General features: G+C 41.7%; 1 protein-coding gene and 1 long non-coding RNA gene across 2 annotated transcripts; both read right to left on the bottom strand.

Annotated features, from left to right (window-relative positions):
- Window positions 1–2,461: 2,461 nt before the first annotated feature.
- Window positions 2,462–8,203, bottom strand: FUT4 (fucosyltransferase 4). Its single transcript, XM_032099193.1, has one exon. The coding sequence runs from the start codon at window positions 8,201–8,203 to the stop codon at window positions 6,974–6,976; it is 1,230 nt and encodes a 409-aa protein (XP_031955084.1). The 3' UTR covers window positions 2,462–6,973.
- Window positions 8,204–8,748: 545 nt separating this feature from the next.
- Window positions 8,749–17,057, bottom strand: LOC116439535. The gene is made up of 3 exons (XR_004238188.1): window positions 16,974–17,057; window positions 9,502–9,567; window positions 8,749–8,964 (listed from the first exon to the last, which is right to left on the bottom strand). It is a non-coding gene; the product is annotated as an uncharacterized LOC116439535 (long non-coding RNA).
- Window positions 17,058–17,064: the final 7 nt, after the last annotated feature.

Here is a 17,064-nt window from a genome sequence, read left to right as displayed (position 1 = left end):
TGAAGTTCCTTGCATATCTCAAATGCTTTAGGCAGTGGGGTTCAAAGTACTTCAGTAACTTTAAAAAAACCCCACCACCTTGGTGACATTTGTTTATCTTCTCCATCTCCCACATGGAGTCAAGCCCAGGTCTGCTACTCACTCATATTAGCGGCAGTGATGGTGCCTTGGGGCTGCTCCAGAATGCCCTAAGCCAGTAGTCAGAAGCAACCAAAGATGCCCCAAGATGCCTTCAGCATCTGCCCATGTACTGCACGGGCTGTGTGGACCAGAATCCTCCCATCACTATGTCTCAGCTACCCCAGTGCTGCCACCCACTAGAGAGCAGACCTGGGTTACATCTCCAAAGCCCTGCACAATCCTGCTGCAAGGGCTGGGGCAGGATTTGTCAGCAACTTGAATGGGGTGAGAAGATGATTTTGAGGTGTTCATTGGACTTCAAACCACTCCTCACAAAACAGTTGTTAGTGGTATCCCACCTTTGCTTCTCAGTGATCTGCAGCCCACCATGAAGCAGAGCTATTATAAGAACACAGGTCTTCCTCTCTCCTTGACTCTGAGCAGGAGACCAGATTTCATCTCCTCTGTATCAGTAGTCCCATAAAAATTTTTTACTAAAAACTCAACAACTCCCGTGGATTAATCCTCACTTTAATAAATGCCTTAGTAGTAGCAACAAAAATTACTCAACTGTAAAGGCAGCACAGAAGGCATTCCTCACCACAGACACTGTAACAGAAAGTGTGGTGAATCTGGTTTTTTTCATTAAGGATTCTCATTAATATGCTTTATCAGAGCCGGAAATCAGGACAGATTCTGCTCTAATTAACCTGACAACTTTTTTCACAGCACAGACATACTGAATGAAGTGTCTGTGTTCATAGTCCATCTCTGTGATTCCATGATTCTGAGATAATACAACAGTGGGACTACCTGGGGACACATAATACAATAATCTTCAATGCTAATAGAAAACTTACAGCAAAAAGTCTCACCTTTAAAATCTGGTGAGATGTTTCAGACCAGGCTGGGGTCTCCAACAAGATACTGCCATAAAACATGCTTCTTGGTTTTGTATTCAGCCTCTACTGCTTACTTGCACTTACCCCAGGACTCTTGCAAAATGAAACCAAAATTCTCAGCAAACATCCATGTATTAACTTACCTCTTTTTAGCTCTCCCTCTCTCAAGTGAGAAGCCATTAAAGCCTCAGGTCTGTGCACATTTGAGGAGCAACATGTGATTGACAGAGAAGGGAAACCAGCAACAAGGCAAGCAAAACATACACTTGGGACTGGAAGGGGAATAAAAATGTTCAGAGCTCTGCCTTAATTTCAGGAGGCCATTCCTATTCAAAGTAGATGTAAGCATGAGCACCAGCATGACTCTGAACCTATGTTTTCTGGTTTCAATTTGGGCTAGACTCAGCAGTTCTGAGAACATTCTCTGTTTGTTCCTAGTTAACAATTTGAAATGTCTATCCATGCTTTCCCACAATTGCATGGTTTTTTCTTTTTTTTTTCAGATTTCCGTATCATTTTTCCATTTTGAATCCAGCTTTGCTGTATCCAATACTTGCTGTATTTCATGTAGTGTTTTTGTGCTTGCTTCAAATAAATCAATCATCTTTATACAACACAAAGTTATTTGGCAGCATTATAAATGCACCAAAATATATTCACAATCCCATAATCTATGCTTTCTATTTGCAATTATCTTTCTGCCTTCTGCTCAAAAGCAAGATGGCCAATTTGCAGTCACAGGCGCTCATGTGATCAGGATCTCGGAGCCATAGTAGGCCACAGCTTGGGCATTCCTAGTGCTCTGTGTTTTCCTGGACTGAGCTTCTCATAATCCAAAATATCTACAGCGTCTTTTACATCAACGGCAAATTCAAGGATGCAAATGCAGAATTTTCTTCCAAATGCATACAGCCAACCTGTGGGCTGATTAACTTCAAAATATGTTTTGACAAATAGAGAAAAATTGAAGTTCCAAATTTGAGACCATTTTTCAGAGTTATCAAAAGAATATTATTAAAATATTGAGCATTCCCAAAATAAAGTCCAGTTTTAACTCTGTTGCAAAAATTAAACCCATGCAATTATAAGGACCTAATATCATTGAAGGAATTCTGAAAAGTATGTACTCCTTTAGAGAAAATTTTTCAATTAAAAGGGGGTCATAGCTTCTCAATGCTTCCTGAACACATTGAGCACCTTACTGCCAGCAGTGAGAAATCCCTGCAGCTCTCAAAGCACTCCTGAAAAACAGGCTTCAACTTTTTTATCTCAGATGATCTTTGGGATGAGACTCTTGGGAACAGCTGCCATTGTGTCAAAATTAAGCTTAAGTATTTAGCTCAAGATCATTAAAAAAAAAAATCTGCAGAATGCAAAGAAGACATAGAAATTCTGGCCTTGCGTATTGCTTTTAAAATGACCACACAGAAGAAAATACATAATTATGCAAATCGTTTAACTGAGTTGGTTACATAAACCACACTGGTTACAGGCAAGTTATTCAAATAATGAGGTTTTTTTACTTATTAAAAACAGGCTGTTACACTTGGATCCTGAGTTATCTTTAGTTAAACACCACTTAAATTCACATTAAGACACTGTGTTCTCATCAACAGATTTTAGATTGAGTCAGCTCTGTGGGCCCTACAAAGGGTTATTTACTCTCTTAAAACAAACACCATTTTATATGACTGCTGGAAAGAAAGCTGTGTGAGCTTAATCAGGCATAACTCGCTTAAGAGTCACCAAACAAGCTTGAACAAACGGTCCCCAATATTTGTCAGAAAAATATTTACACCAGTTTCCCCAATCCAGTGTTCAGTGCCATCTGGAAAATGAGCAAAAAAATGTTTTCCCCCTCAGGTAGGAGTAAGCAAGCAGTCAGTTTAAGTGGTACTTACAAAAGTTAAATGTGATAATGATACAACATCAATCACCTTAGGGGAAAAGCAAGGACTGTAGCTCTGCCCCCATCCTGGCTGGGCAGGAATTTTCAGAAATGCTTTCTCAGTACTGTGCACCAAGCTGCTCAGAAGATGAGTAAAGAGAGAGGTAAGCCATCACTTGTGCAGCAATCAGCGTTAACACGAGCTTAGGGAAAAGAGCTTTTGGCCCTTGATCTTTTGTTGCTCAGTTGAAGACAACCATGAACAACCATGAAAAAAGCTGTAGCTGAAAAGGTATATGTAGCACTACATGCTGAACACCAAAATAAACATAGTCTCATTTTGAAATTTAAGGGGGGGCAAAAGAATCCAACCACATTCAAATTCTCTCTAGGTCAAGAGAAAGTCTGTTTTTTGATTTTGTTTGAAATGACATTTTTCCAACACCCAAGTTCAATAAATGCATCTTTTCATATAGAAAATAACTCGGCACAGCCTCTCCTATGAAAATATTTTTCTCCTGGCAGAACCAGGTTTCATGCCTCACCTCAGATGGTCTGACTACTTTGAGAACAATCAGCCACTTTTATTTATTAAACGAACATTAAAAGACATTCATTCTTTTTAAAAAGCAGTTTTCTACAGCCTTCATAACACAGGCAACAGAATAAAAAATAGGGTTGTTTTGCACTACTTGCTTTAATTTTATTGTCAATCTATATAATTAATATAAAGTTACTTCATTCTATAAAGATCAAGACAGCTTACAATATAAAATTCCCTGAGATACAATATGCAATTTGAGGGATCACATAATTCTCCATTCCATTTACATCATAATCAAAAAGTAATGGTAATTCTTCTCCTTATAAAACCCAGAAGATAATGATCTTCCTTTCTCTCCCTCTACCCCAATATTTTGAGGCATGGAATAAAAACTTTTTCAAAATGTATTCAAGGAAACTTTTCTACTTAAAATAGAAAATAACTTCCCCCGTTTTTACAACTGGGTTGTATATGTCATCTGCAATGCCTTGTGGAGTCTGGTACCCAATGTACAAACCAATTCGCTCAGGCAAGCTTTATATTTATCATTGAACTGGAGCTCTACAAAGTGCATTACAAAAGCTGGTCCTCTGCCTGTAACAGTACACTACTAGCTCGTGGTGTGGATGAGCCAAAAACCAGAGATTTACAGAGATATTGTAATACTGACTTCAGCACTTCTAGGCCTGGGCTGAGTTTCTTCCCAAATAGAAAGTGACAAGTTTGCAACACCCATGTAAGAATGATGAAATTATAAAAGGCTTCTCTTCTCCCAGTGCAAGTGCTCTGCAATAATTACTACAAATCTGCAGTTTTCACCATACAGTTCTTGAAAACCCTCAATGCACAATTTACAAATACTGTGCAATTCTGATCACTTTATACAAATATGATGCTTTAATTGCTTTGCAGCTCTTTTCTGAATTTTACAAAAATATTTCACCAAAGACTTCAACTCTTTTTTTAGAGAGGCTGAGAAAAAAAATTAATGTTTGCGATCCCTGGAAATTCCCATGCTCCTGTAGCCTGATGATCTGCCCGTGGCATTACTAATAATTACAGAGAGGAACTGTGTGCCTGGAAACTTTCATTAAATGCTAAAAAAATTAGGAGGACTGAAAAAAATGCACTAGTTTCATCAGACTGGTAAAAAGTAGTGTAATCTTAAATATTATTTCATCACTTTTAAGATTGGTTTTTTGTATACAGTTATATGAACTGTGATAAAAACTGAACAGAAAAAAAGATATTATAAATTCAAAGGGAGAGAGAGAACCTATCATCCCGACACTTAGGTATTACTGTTAATGCAACACCTAAATTAGAGTTCTAAAAATATCAAACCCAGTGTTATGGGAATAGCAACCACTGGTAGAGAAATAAATGACCATGCCATGACGAACACACTTTTACTTTAAACACTTTAAATTTTACTTTAAATCACTTTATACCTCTTGAAGTGAAAGTGCAGCATTAGGAACCATCCCTACTACACCCTGCATTGCACAGACTGTTTTCATTCCCTTCCCAATAAATATTCTACAGCAACTCTGGCACTGACAACAGAAAGGTTCATCAAGTACTTTCAGCCATCCCTCCTTGCACAAAAGCAGAAGGGAATAATTGCAGAAGCCTGCAAGATCTGAACTGGTAAAACTACGCAAATTATTAATGAACTTCATTATTATTAGTTTTTTTCCAATAATCCTTGGTTCCATGCTTACCTAATCATGGGGAACATCTAACCAGAAATAAATCACAGTAAACTGCCAGCTCATACATTTTAAAAACACTCATCCAACATCCCATACTGCTTAAATCAAATCTAATCCTTTCCTAACCTAAATATGACTCACAAATGTCAGTGAAGTCGCCTGTTCTGATGCCCATCTTTTATTTGCAACTGACTTTGTTCTTTTCCCACCTGTTCTGTGCCCATGATTTTATTCTGAATGAAGTTGCCAAGTAACTCCATGGATTATCCAGCTCCTTCAAAAGGAGCAGAATGAATACCTTACTCATTTGGGCAGGTCTCTTGTAGGTTGTAATTTTTTTGCCACCAAACTTCATAGCTGCAAAAGACAGGGAGGCTCAGCTTGGCAAGGATGTGGAATTGTAACCGAAGTTTCTTTCTGGCTTTCACTGAGCAAGATTACATGTAACCAAAAAGTACCAACACATCGACTGCTAGGATGTCTCCAGCAAAATGTGGGAGTCTAAAAGGGAATAACTACTGTAAATGTTCCTGACAGGCATTGGGCAAAGGAAGTTCAACCTTAAGAACCTATTTATGGATTAAAAAACTGAGCTAAAAAAGGACCTCAAAACCAAAGGAAAAGAAAATAGTAAATCCTTCCCTTTTTATATTCTTTCCTCACACAATCTGTATTTTACCAACAGCATAGATCTTATTCTCTACCGTAATTTTCTTTTTGAATGGGAGTGATTTGGGAGTTTGGGGGTTTTTTGGTAATAATTATTTTGCAAACAACAAAACAGCATTCTGACTAGTCTGTCCCCCAGCAGAATTTTTAAAAATGCATGCCATAAACCAAAAACAGTTGCTACACAATGGCACTGTCTACTGATACTTGAGAAATAAGTTAGCCTTTCTGTGTATATACTCAATACCGTAATAAAACCCCTGCCATTCTGAGCCTTTCCCTGCATTTCCCTGTATGGCAATAATTTTGCAGAGAAAAACATGCAGATACCTGTAAACATATTCTAATTCCTGAATAAAGGGAGGGTGGAAGTGTTCCAAATTTTTTCCCTACAGTCTGTCTTTTCCTGTACTTAAAGCTCTTCTCTACTTTCATACATGATAAACTTGCCTATGGTTTCAGCAGGTAGTAGCAGAAATACCCTACATCATGTGAGCTGCTTGTCCACTCAGATTCTCCATATGCTTTTTCCTAAATGAAACACTTATTTGGTTCAAAGCATTATTAGCAGGCTGCTAATTTCAAGCATTGCTAAAAGGTGCTACTGTATCATTACATTCTTACATTCAACACCTGCGGCTCAGAACTGTAAATAGTTTTCACACGCATAAAAATCAACTAAAAACATTCATTTTTGTTTTAGTATCACAGAAAACCAGCACTGATCATGTATCCTCTGTGAGCAGAGGAAAGTTTCACGGTCCAGGAAGTTGTCATAGCCGCCTAAATTGGTTTCAGCTGTACGGCTGAAGAACTTGGCATCGGATATTTATGTTGAGCTGTGCAGAACTTTAAAAGTTCTGTAACTGTACAACATTTGGAAATTTAACTTTGCTCCTTAGGAATCATCTGGCATAATGTCTCTTTGTACTTCCATAATTTTCTCCTTAATAAAAATCTTCCTTTTGTAGGCTTTTCACAGCTTGTTTTCATGTACCTGTACGCTTCTCTCACTGATGCCAGTCTTCTGTGGCTAATACCGACTACCTTGGCTACCGATCTCTGTAAGACCCATCGTCCCCTACACCTTGACGCCGGCCCAGGCTGTCCAGGCAAGCCTCACCCGCCAGGAGCATCAGCTTTCAAACCAGCTGGCCAGATTTCGAACAGTCTTGATTTGATTCCCAGCTGCCCGAACAGTCTCGCAGACCTTGCAGAAATGCTCATCCCAGAAGGAGGTGACGTGGACTTCGTACTTCTTCCTCCAGGCAAAGTACCGCCTGTAGTTTGGTTTGTTTTTATCGAGGAATTTCAGGTAGGTGGCCAGTAGCCGGGGGCTGGGGAAGTCGTCAACGTGGATGAAGGAGTCGGGGGGAATGAAGCGCTCGTAGTTGGCCCTGCGGGGTCCCAGGACGACGGGCACGGCGCTGGCGGAGAAGGCGTTTCTCCAGAGCTTCTCAGTGATGTAGTCGGTGTGCTGGGAGTTCTCGAAAGCCAGGTAGAACTTGTAGGCTGAGACGGTCTCCACCAGGCCGCCCTCGGCCAGCGCCAGCCCCCGCGCCCCGTACACGTCGATGGGCAGGTGCTCCTTCAGCTGGCGGTAGTAGCGCACCCGGGCGTGCTCCTCGTTCCAGTTGCTGATGACCCAGGCCACCAGCCGTGTCTTGCGGGGCAGGACGAAGGGCCGGGGCGCCGGCGGGACGTAGAGGTACCCGTAGGGCACGAATACGTCGGAGTCGCGGCGGTAGGACATGGTCCAGTTGAAGAGCCCGGCCAGCCCCCGCAGGCCGGGCGAGTGCGACGGCGACTCGAAGTTCATCCACACCCAGCGCTGCCGCGGGGGCCGCGGCGGGAACCCGCGGGGCAGCCCCTGGGCGCCGTGCCGCGCCAGGTCGCGGTGGTGGAACAGCACCGCCTGCGCCTCGCCGAACCGGCTGCGGTCGGCGCTGAGGCGGCAGCCGCTGATGTTGTAGCGCCGCCGGCAGTCGGGCAAGCGCCGCGGGCGGCCGAAGGGCTCCCACCACAGCAGCACGGTCACCGCCTCGCCGTCCGCCCGGGCCGGCTCGGGCAGCGCCGAGTACAGGGCGAGCGCCGCGGCGGCGCCCAGCAGCCCGGCCGCCAGCGCCCACCGCCGCCCGCGCAGCCGCCGCCGCCACCGCCGCCAGCAGCAGCTGGGGCAGCGCCGCGGGGCCGCATCCATCCCTGCCGCCCGCTGACGCCGCTCTGGCCCTCGCAGGGCACCGGCGGCGCCGGGGCCGGGCAGCGCATCCTGGGGCTGGGGCTGCTGCCGCCGCCGCCGCTCTGCCCCCACCCCCGGCCCCGGCGGCGGGGAGGTGCCGCTGCCACCGCCCCCCCTCCCGGCCATGCCGGCCCGTCCTCAGCCCTCCGCCTCCCGGCCCGGGTGCCGCCCCCCGCCCCTGGGTGCCGCCTTGTCCCGCCCGCCGCGGCCGCTGCCGCTCCGCCCTCGGGGAGAGCCGTGCTCGGGTGCCCGGCGGGGTTTCGTGGCCTCGCCCCTCCCCGGTGCGGCGGCACCGCCACGGCAGCCGGGGTGACGGTGCAGGTGACGCCCGACCCGGGCCGCTCTGTTGCTCATGCCCGACTCGGGGCCGCAGAAGGAGTTTGTGTCCCCGCACTCGGGAGGGATCCCCTGTGAGAGCCCAGGCCCCAGCACGCACGGGAAGGGTTGTGGGGACGCTCACAAGGGGTCTCAGGGCGCCCGCACCCTGGCACCTCTGGTGGGTTGACCCTGGCTTGGTGCTGGGTGTTTATCACAGCCGATTTGTCACTGCCTTCATCAGCAAGGCAGAGGAGAGAAAATTTAACGAAAGGCTCTCTGGTCGACATAAGGACAGGGAGAGAGAACTCACCAATTACCGTCACGGGCAAAACAAAACCGATTTGGGGAAATTATTTATTGCAAATCAAATCAGAGTAGGGTGATAGGAAATCAAACCAAAACTGAAAAGCACCTTCTCCCCACCCTTCCCATCTTCCTAGGCTCAACTTCTTTCACAATTTCTCTGCCTCCTCCCCAACAGCGGCACAGGAGGATGGGGAATGGGGTCTGCGGTCAGTTCATCACATGCTGTCTCCGCTGCTCCTTCCTCCTCACATTTGAATAAGTCACTTATTTAGGAAAAAAAAAAAGAAAGAAAAAAAAAAGAAGTGACAGCTGCCACAGTAGCTTTGAATTCCTGTCAAATTCAATCAGTTTCAAGCACCTCTAGGAGGATTAACCATTTGGAAAACTAAAGGAAAAGAATTTGTAAAAGAGGATTCTTTTTGCTCCTTTACAGCTTTCTTATAATCATACATATTTACTTTAAAATCTCACAATTATTTAAAAACTACAAAACCTTATGGTTACCAGAAAATTACTTTTTCCAGCTCTGCTTCACAGAGTTGCTATGAAAAAGTACATCACATAGACTCAAAACTTTTTTCCTAAGTAATTTGCTTCAGTGAACTGAGAGGTTCTTGACTCACACAGTTCTAACAGTGTTTGTACAGAACTGGACAAGTTTCCAGCTCTGACATTGCACATGCTCATATCCAACAACTGTAGAATCAAGGTCCTCTCATATATATGTACGGAAGGCAGCAGAGGTACACCAGGCATAAATTCTCACTGACTGTTTGGATTTCAGCATAGATTTTACATACTACATACATCAAGGCGCTACGACTTGACTCTGTATTAGTAAGAAAAGTGATTCAGGCCTGTTGACTCTAAAAAATAAAGCACAGTTGTGTGTGAGGGTGCTGTTAGGTTAGTAACTAAGTTATGTGCATTCATAAACCAATTGTACATAGTCCAAGTGGTACTTGGGCTATGTACATAGTCCTTACATACTATGTACATAGTACTTCCATAATCCATGCTGCAAGCACTCATAAAGTATAAGAAATGCCAACAGCTGTGGCTGGAGTTGGTATCTGGCTGCCTGCGCTTCACCATACAGCATTGGTTGGAAGGAATCTCCAAGGAACACTAGTCCACCCTAGTGGATGAGGTGAATCATTGCCGGCGCTAGAGCCTCTCTTGATAAATAACACTGATTTTAGTCACAAAATGGAAATATGGGAAAGTTACTTTACTACAGTAGAAAACTGGAAAAAAAAATACAGAAATGCAATACCAAGGAGAGTAAAATCCTGTGAAGCCTTAATCTGTGCGTAGATTCAATCCAGAGCCCACCCGATACACGGAACACTACATAAAATGAACACAACACGCAACTGTTAGTTATTTTGTTTATTCAGACATTCTTTCAGATAATATGAGAAACCTGGGACTTGTGAAAGTGAGTGGGAGAGCTCAATTGACTTCCGTGGAATTCTGATTCACTCAATAAATTTGATCGTATCAGCTGCAATGACAGTTCTTATTTTCCTTCAGGAGCTTTCAGCATTGATACGTGACTTTAGAGGCGTCTTTATCTAGTCATGTTTTCATTTCCATTGCTTGAAGATTTGCTGCTAAGCATTCCAAATCCAAAGCCTGACCAGTTACATTGATGATGTAAGGCCTGACCCTGCCTATGGTAAGTCAACAAAAATGTTTGCATTAATTCAGCATTTATTAAATGTTTCAGGACAGCTTAACATGGAAATCTTTATAAGCCAAATAGTGACAAATTTGAAAGACCAAAAAAAAACCACCTTCTATTGTGACAATTCATAGCAAGAGTTGCCTAGTTACTTTTGATTTTTTTGCCATCTCACAGGGAAACTTCAGTGTGACTTTCATCCACACTGCAATGGCATCCATATTAAGACTATTGTTATACAGAGACAAATCTGTTGAATTATTTAGCATAAAATCAAAACATGGATTTCTGTGTTCCTCAACACAACATCAGCTAAACATTCCTAAACACAACATCTACACTGCATCTTAAAAAAAGCTATTACTGAAATCCACAGTAAGTTGTGGTTGTATATACAACATAGATACCCAGAATTATAACGATATTTGGTTTATTATAGCAAATAAGAATTTAATCATTTCAAGATGAGAGGACAGTAGCCTAAATTGTTTCTATGAGTAATACCTTAAATTCATCTTCATGTTACACCTGGCTCTGTGGAAACTAAATATATGTTTATATTTACATGTTGTATGTAGTCCACTAGTTCACAAATCTTTTTAGAATTTATATCTAGAGCAAGATGAAATGTATATTTAAGACATATTTTAGAATTTTTACAAATTACAGATCTGACTGCTTTGTTGCTGCTGTCTTCAAACCCTCACGATATGAAAAATAACAGAAACACATTTTTAATTGGATATTCAACATAGTCACTACTGAAAGTAATGATAGATGTGCCTTCATCTACAAGTCTAGCAACCTCCTAGAAACCTTGGTGTAGTAAATTTAAAAGCCAGATGTGATGTGTTGCTGTAGAGTGAGGGATACAGGGAGCGACCTCAGTGTCAGGACCAAGGTTAGAAGTCAGATGTCCTCAGATCTGTGTGTAGGTGAGATGTTTCTCTCCCCTTTTTAATGTCTCATTTCTTGTCTAGAGAATAAATACCAGCCTGGCAGTAACCTGTATAAACTTCAGTTTGCCTCATTTCTGCCATAAGACACAGCATGTCCATGGCACGATCACATCAGCTACTCTGTGCTGGCAGCATTTTGTCAAGCGATATTGCTCACTCTGACTCGGGAAAAACTCCATGGACATCACTGAGAAGTACAACACGATGAAGGCTGAGCAGTGTTGCCAGATGCCTGAAGACCTCCCACAGGGAGCACATCTAGTTTTGTCTGCTTTGGAAATAAACCAGCCCAGGAGATAGCCCCATGGACTGAGGACCACACAGACTTCTTGGCACTGTATATGCAACTTGGGAGTGCTTTAACTGCTCCATGGAAACCACAGCAAGTTCTCATGTTGCTGATAGTCAGGAATTTAAAATAAAATGCTGTGTGTTAGTAATGAAGCTGTTGCAAAATAAAAAATATTTTGCTTATTTGAAGGTTGAATATTTGCCATCTCTAACAGCAGGAAATATTTTCGTCTGGAACTTCCCAACTGGCTTCCTCCTCTACTCTGACTCACTCTGTTTTGTCACACTTCAGAAATATTTAAGCCTAGAAAAGTCTTTGAAGCTATTTGTCAACTGTTTTACAAAGGCAGTTTAAAAGGTACTGCAAGACATGGTTGTGTTTTCAGTCACATCTATCAACCCAGACATTCTGTCAGCTGGGGAAACCTTGTGGAGTTTTTCATCCTAAGAAACTGTGATCAGGTTCAAAGCATAGCAGGATGCTGTCTGGTACCAAAATGACACTAAGAATGATGCTGAAGTTCCTTCTTCAAAAATAGTCCCCATGGTTTCAATGCAAGTTTTGCCAAGTAAGAACACAAATTCTGTATGAAAAGGAGTGATGAAAGTTTTGTTCTGTATAAATTGCACACTTCGTATTTCAGCGTGAAGTTTAAATACCTGTAATTTGATTACCTAGTGTTTCATATTTAGGATTATGATCTTTCTGCTTGGAAGTTTAAAATTCAGAAATACAACCAGAGATAAAAGATTCAGTTGAAAGTTGATGCCTGAACAGTTTCTGGACAGACAAACTCATGTTTCTGCATATGCAGCAAAGGCAATGTTAAAATATTCTGCCCAGCTACACTTGTGACTGTGAGCAATGTTGGATTAAAACCATGTGAAGTTGATATTTCCAGGTCAAGGCACAGGCATGAACAAATGTGCTGTGCACACTGTGAATGAAGGATCCTGTCCAGGACACTCCTCAATCTTCCATGGAAACACACAACTTCGTTGTTCGCCAGTGTAGACCACAGGCAAAATCAGAGCAGAAAATTTTCCTAGCAGTCCCACACGATCCTCAGACACTTAGACACGTGTGGGTACCAGAAAGCCAGAATTTGGCTCTCTGGATATTTGTTAGCAGGTATCAGTAATTTCAATCTTCCTTAGGTTTTTTGAGCACTGGACTTCATCTTATGCAGCCACAGTGGAAAGAGACAGTGATGTGCAACCAGCACTGATGCTCTCATTTTACCCAGTGAGCATCTCCCAGGACAGAGGGTGAGGATATGTGGCAAAACTTCTCTTTGGACATCTTTGAACATCAGGGATCAGGGCCATATCTCACTCCAGGAGACAAACCTAGCCCTAATCTGAAGTAAATTTCCTAAACCACATATAATCTAGTTATGGGGCTCTCAATACCAACTGCTTTAATAACTTGACCCCCTCCTGTTGTGCTTCATTACTTAATAATGTAGATGTAGCCTTGGAAAAATGTAACTGTTTAATCACTGTTACTAATACATGCAATGATGTAATCCTATAAGCAATGATAACAATTGTCTTTCAAAACAGTAATGTTGAGTTTGGCAATGAAATAATAAAATAGAAAAGGAGAAAAGGAGAAAAGGAGAGCTGAACAGTTAGACAGTAAAAAGTCACTAGGATAAAATGTGAGCACAGTTAATTGAAATTACCCAACACCCTATTTAATGAAATATTATAAAGATATTATAAATATCACAGTAATATTAATACTATTAATATTACACAATATGGTATTTTTTTAATTGCTATGTTTTATTCAGATAAAAGAGGAGACAAATAAAAAGGTCATGAACATGAATATATCAGACTAGGTAAGAATTACCCAAGCCTCATAATTGAGGTAATATATTCAGTGGAAGAGGTCTAACAGGAATTTCTCTTGTAGAAGGTCGCAAAAAAAGGAAGAGGGAAAAAATGTGCACCAAATGGTGCACCAAACCTGAGCTAGTGAAGGAATCCAAGATAGAGCCAGAAAGTATTTTCATTTGGAAAACTTTAAAACATGATTATGAAAGAGCATGAGAAAGCAAGGAGAGGGGAGTAGGATAAAAATAAAATGAAGCAGAAGCAAGATGCAACAAGCCTAATCAAAGCCTCTGAAAATCCAGTGTTTTTCCAATGTTATTGTGTGATTCATGATCAAATTTGCATCTAAAAAGTGGGAGCAGTATTTTCAAAAGGAGCTATTCCTCTAGTGCCTCAGGTACAATATTCAGTGCCAATAGTTTTTTTCATTTAGAAGTCAAATGGAAACACTGAAAAAAGTTGACTTGAAGCCAACTGAGGGGCTGTTTTGGTTTTGGTTTTTCTTTTATCTGTTCTCACTGATACAAAAATAAAATCAAGCTTTTAATGTCAGAGAAGAGTTCCAGACAATCAAAGAACAAACATCTAATTTAATTCACAGATAAATGTAAAAAAAACCCAAAGGAAATCAAAATCCACTTTCATAAAGTTGTCACTGAGACTTCCTTTTTAAAAATATTTAGTGTGTTATAGATACTTCCTGAGAAACTGAGAGCCCCAGAAACAAATCCCATCTCCACCTTTGAAGCAAGGTTATGATAGCAGGGTGGTGACTACAGGGGTGGCTTCGGCGAGAAGTTCTAGAAGCTTCCTCTGTGTCCAACAGAGCCAATACCATCTGGCTCCAAGACAGATCTGCTGCTAACCAAGACTGCACCAATTAGCAGTGGTGGTAGTGCCTCTGGGATAACAAATTTCAGAAGGAAAAAGTTACTGCACAGAAGCAATTGCAGCCAGAGAAGAGAGGAGTGAGAATATGTAAGAACAACCCTGCAGACACCAAGGTCAGTGGAGAAGGAGAGGCAGGAGATGTTCCAGGAGCCAGAGCAGCCTGTGGGGAAGACCATGGTGAGCCAGCTGTGCCCCTGCAGCACACGGGAGTCCATGGTGAAACAGCTCTGGAGGACCCCATTTCTTTTCTGGTTTTATGCAGTACCTAGAAGGATCCGCATTTGTTTCGTAAGTGGCATGATAATACAAAGCAAAGTAATATTCATTTGGTGTTACCTCATTGTAATAATGGTTTAAGAGTGAGAATGGCAAGTTATTTCAGGTTCCATGATGTCTCTGTGGTTCTTTGATACCATGATAGCTCTTATATAGAGAGAATCTTATTTATGCTAAACTTTCATTAAATCAGGCTAGATACCAAATCATGAACTCTTGCCTTCTGAAATGCTCAGTTTAATGGATGAACTCAGCCTAAAGCATTGTAAGGCATCTCTTCAATTATATTACAATCACCTGCTGGAACTTAGAATCCCTTTGAAAAAGAGAAGACTATGGAAATGTTGACTTTCACAGTTGCACGTTTGTCAGCAAGAACGTCTTGTAATCTTTGGATTGTGACATCTTCATCACTGGTGGAAATATGGATCAGATTCAGCTACTTACCAGATTAAAAAGTAGCATGAAGATATGAATAAAACAACAAAAAGGAAATAGCTCCATATTCAAGCAGAACTTAATTCAAAATCCTATAAATACAGATCTACATTTCCAAAGGTAGCTAATTATGCTGATGTTTGATTTGACACATCAAAGCAGGCTCAGGTCTTCACAGCACTGACATTCAGCTATACGTAAAAAAGACAACATCTGCTCTAAGGATGGATGAGACACCACATAGTGAGCCCTCCAAACCACTGGTCACTTTTAGGGAAAGGCAGTAAAAGGAAGAAGCAAAAATGCATTAACTTAAGTTAGTTCAGCAATATGAATATATATTTTTTTCTTTTTCTCTCTTCTATTTATATCTCTTGCATATTTTCCCTTCATTTTTTACAGTTTCTATCTCTGTGTTGCTGAACTGTATTCTCCTCTTTTCTGTTTCCTTCAGGAATTTCTAACTTTCCGTATGTCTCCTCTTTCATTCCCCTTATCAGTGCTTCTTCCTTTTCCTTTCACTAGTTCCTGTCCTTCTGGCACTAAACACAGTGGGCTCACCTTCTTTCTAGAAATGTCTCTTCCCTTTTGTCCATTTCTGTAGCCTGTTCCCCACTAGTGCCTCCTTTCTTCCCCAGATCCTTACACAGAAAAGAGTGAGTGAATGGAGCTGGTTTGGTGAATATAGGAGCTGAAGCCAGATTGCTCCCAGTGTTTCTCCCATTATGTATCTTTTCTGCCACCTCTTCTCTCACGATGTCTGCCCGCCCACTGCAAAACAGGCAGCATAGCTAGTGAGGAGAGAAACACTTGTCTCTAGCAGTAGTCCCTAAGAATGAAGGTACATCCAAATTCCCAAAGGAAAATGAACAGATTTTCAGCACCTACATAAATCTGAATAAACTGCCTTGTTTTAAAGCTCTTCTTTCTTCATGGTTCTTAACAGGAAATGGAGAAGATCATGATCTTTGAAAACTCTGCTTGCCTTCACTAAAAGCCTGAGGTACATGAGCTTTAAAATGATGCCAACATCTCAAAACTCTGAATCATTCTATAGTTGTTAGGTCTGCTCTATAACTGAAGTGCTCCTACAAGTAGTAACTCTAAAGTAAAGGCAGCTTGGCAGAAGGCTGTACTAGTTAAACACTTCTTATACCAGTATTAACTTAATCCATGCTGCTCTTGTAAGATGCCACTATCTCCTGATCTCACAAGATGATGATACGCATGCAGCTTCCTGTATTTTTAAACCACTATCCCCCGAGAATGTGGGGAGGAGCTTCATGTAATGACAAAATATGCTGAGTTCATATATTCTGCAAGCTCATGGCACTAAAAATATTCCTTTTATGAGCTAACGAACTCTGTTTCCTTAGGGTTGGAAAAGAGTTAGGTTAGGAGAGAATGTGGGCACACACTATACTAAAATCTATGAAGAACAGGTCTGCTCCACAAAAGCCACACTCCACAGCCTGTAAAGAGAGCATTTCCCAGAGCACCAGCTGACCATTGCAGGCAAATACTAAAATGCCTGAAAGAATACCTAGATCAAGCTCTTTTCAGGAGGTGGGCTGGAGGAGTGCTTTTCCAAACAATTGAATTTCTTAAGGTTGGACACTAAGAACAGTAAGGTTCATAATGAACATGAAACCAACACTCACCATCTATCAGTAGGAAACAAGTGATTATTCCACACATTTACGAAAGGTTTCAGAATATGAAATAAGGTGATTCAACACAGCAGTCCTGAACAGATTTCTTATGCAAAGATTTTGAAGTCTGTTGCCTACTTACTAAAGGAAGAAATGGGTTAGCTCTGCAGAAAGATGCCCTGCAACTTAAAAATGAAGTATTATAGTAAAAGTTTCTTATTATTGACTCTTACTTTTCATTCTTGCATGTCTTGAGTAGAATTGAGGCTGTAAAAGTAAATCCTTTCTGTTCCGTGACACTGGTTTCAGGCTTCTAACGGAGAA

Source organism: Corvus moneduloides, chromosome 2 (genome assembly GCF_009650955.1).
Source record: "Corvus moneduloides isolate bCorMon1 chromosome 2, bCorMon1.pri, whole genome shotgun sequence".
NCBI lineage: Eukaryota > Metazoa > Chordata > Aves > Passeriformes > Corvidae > Corvus > Corvus moneduloides.
Note: the sequence above shows the minus strand (reverse complement) of the source record. Positions and strands in the feature narration are given on the sequence as shown.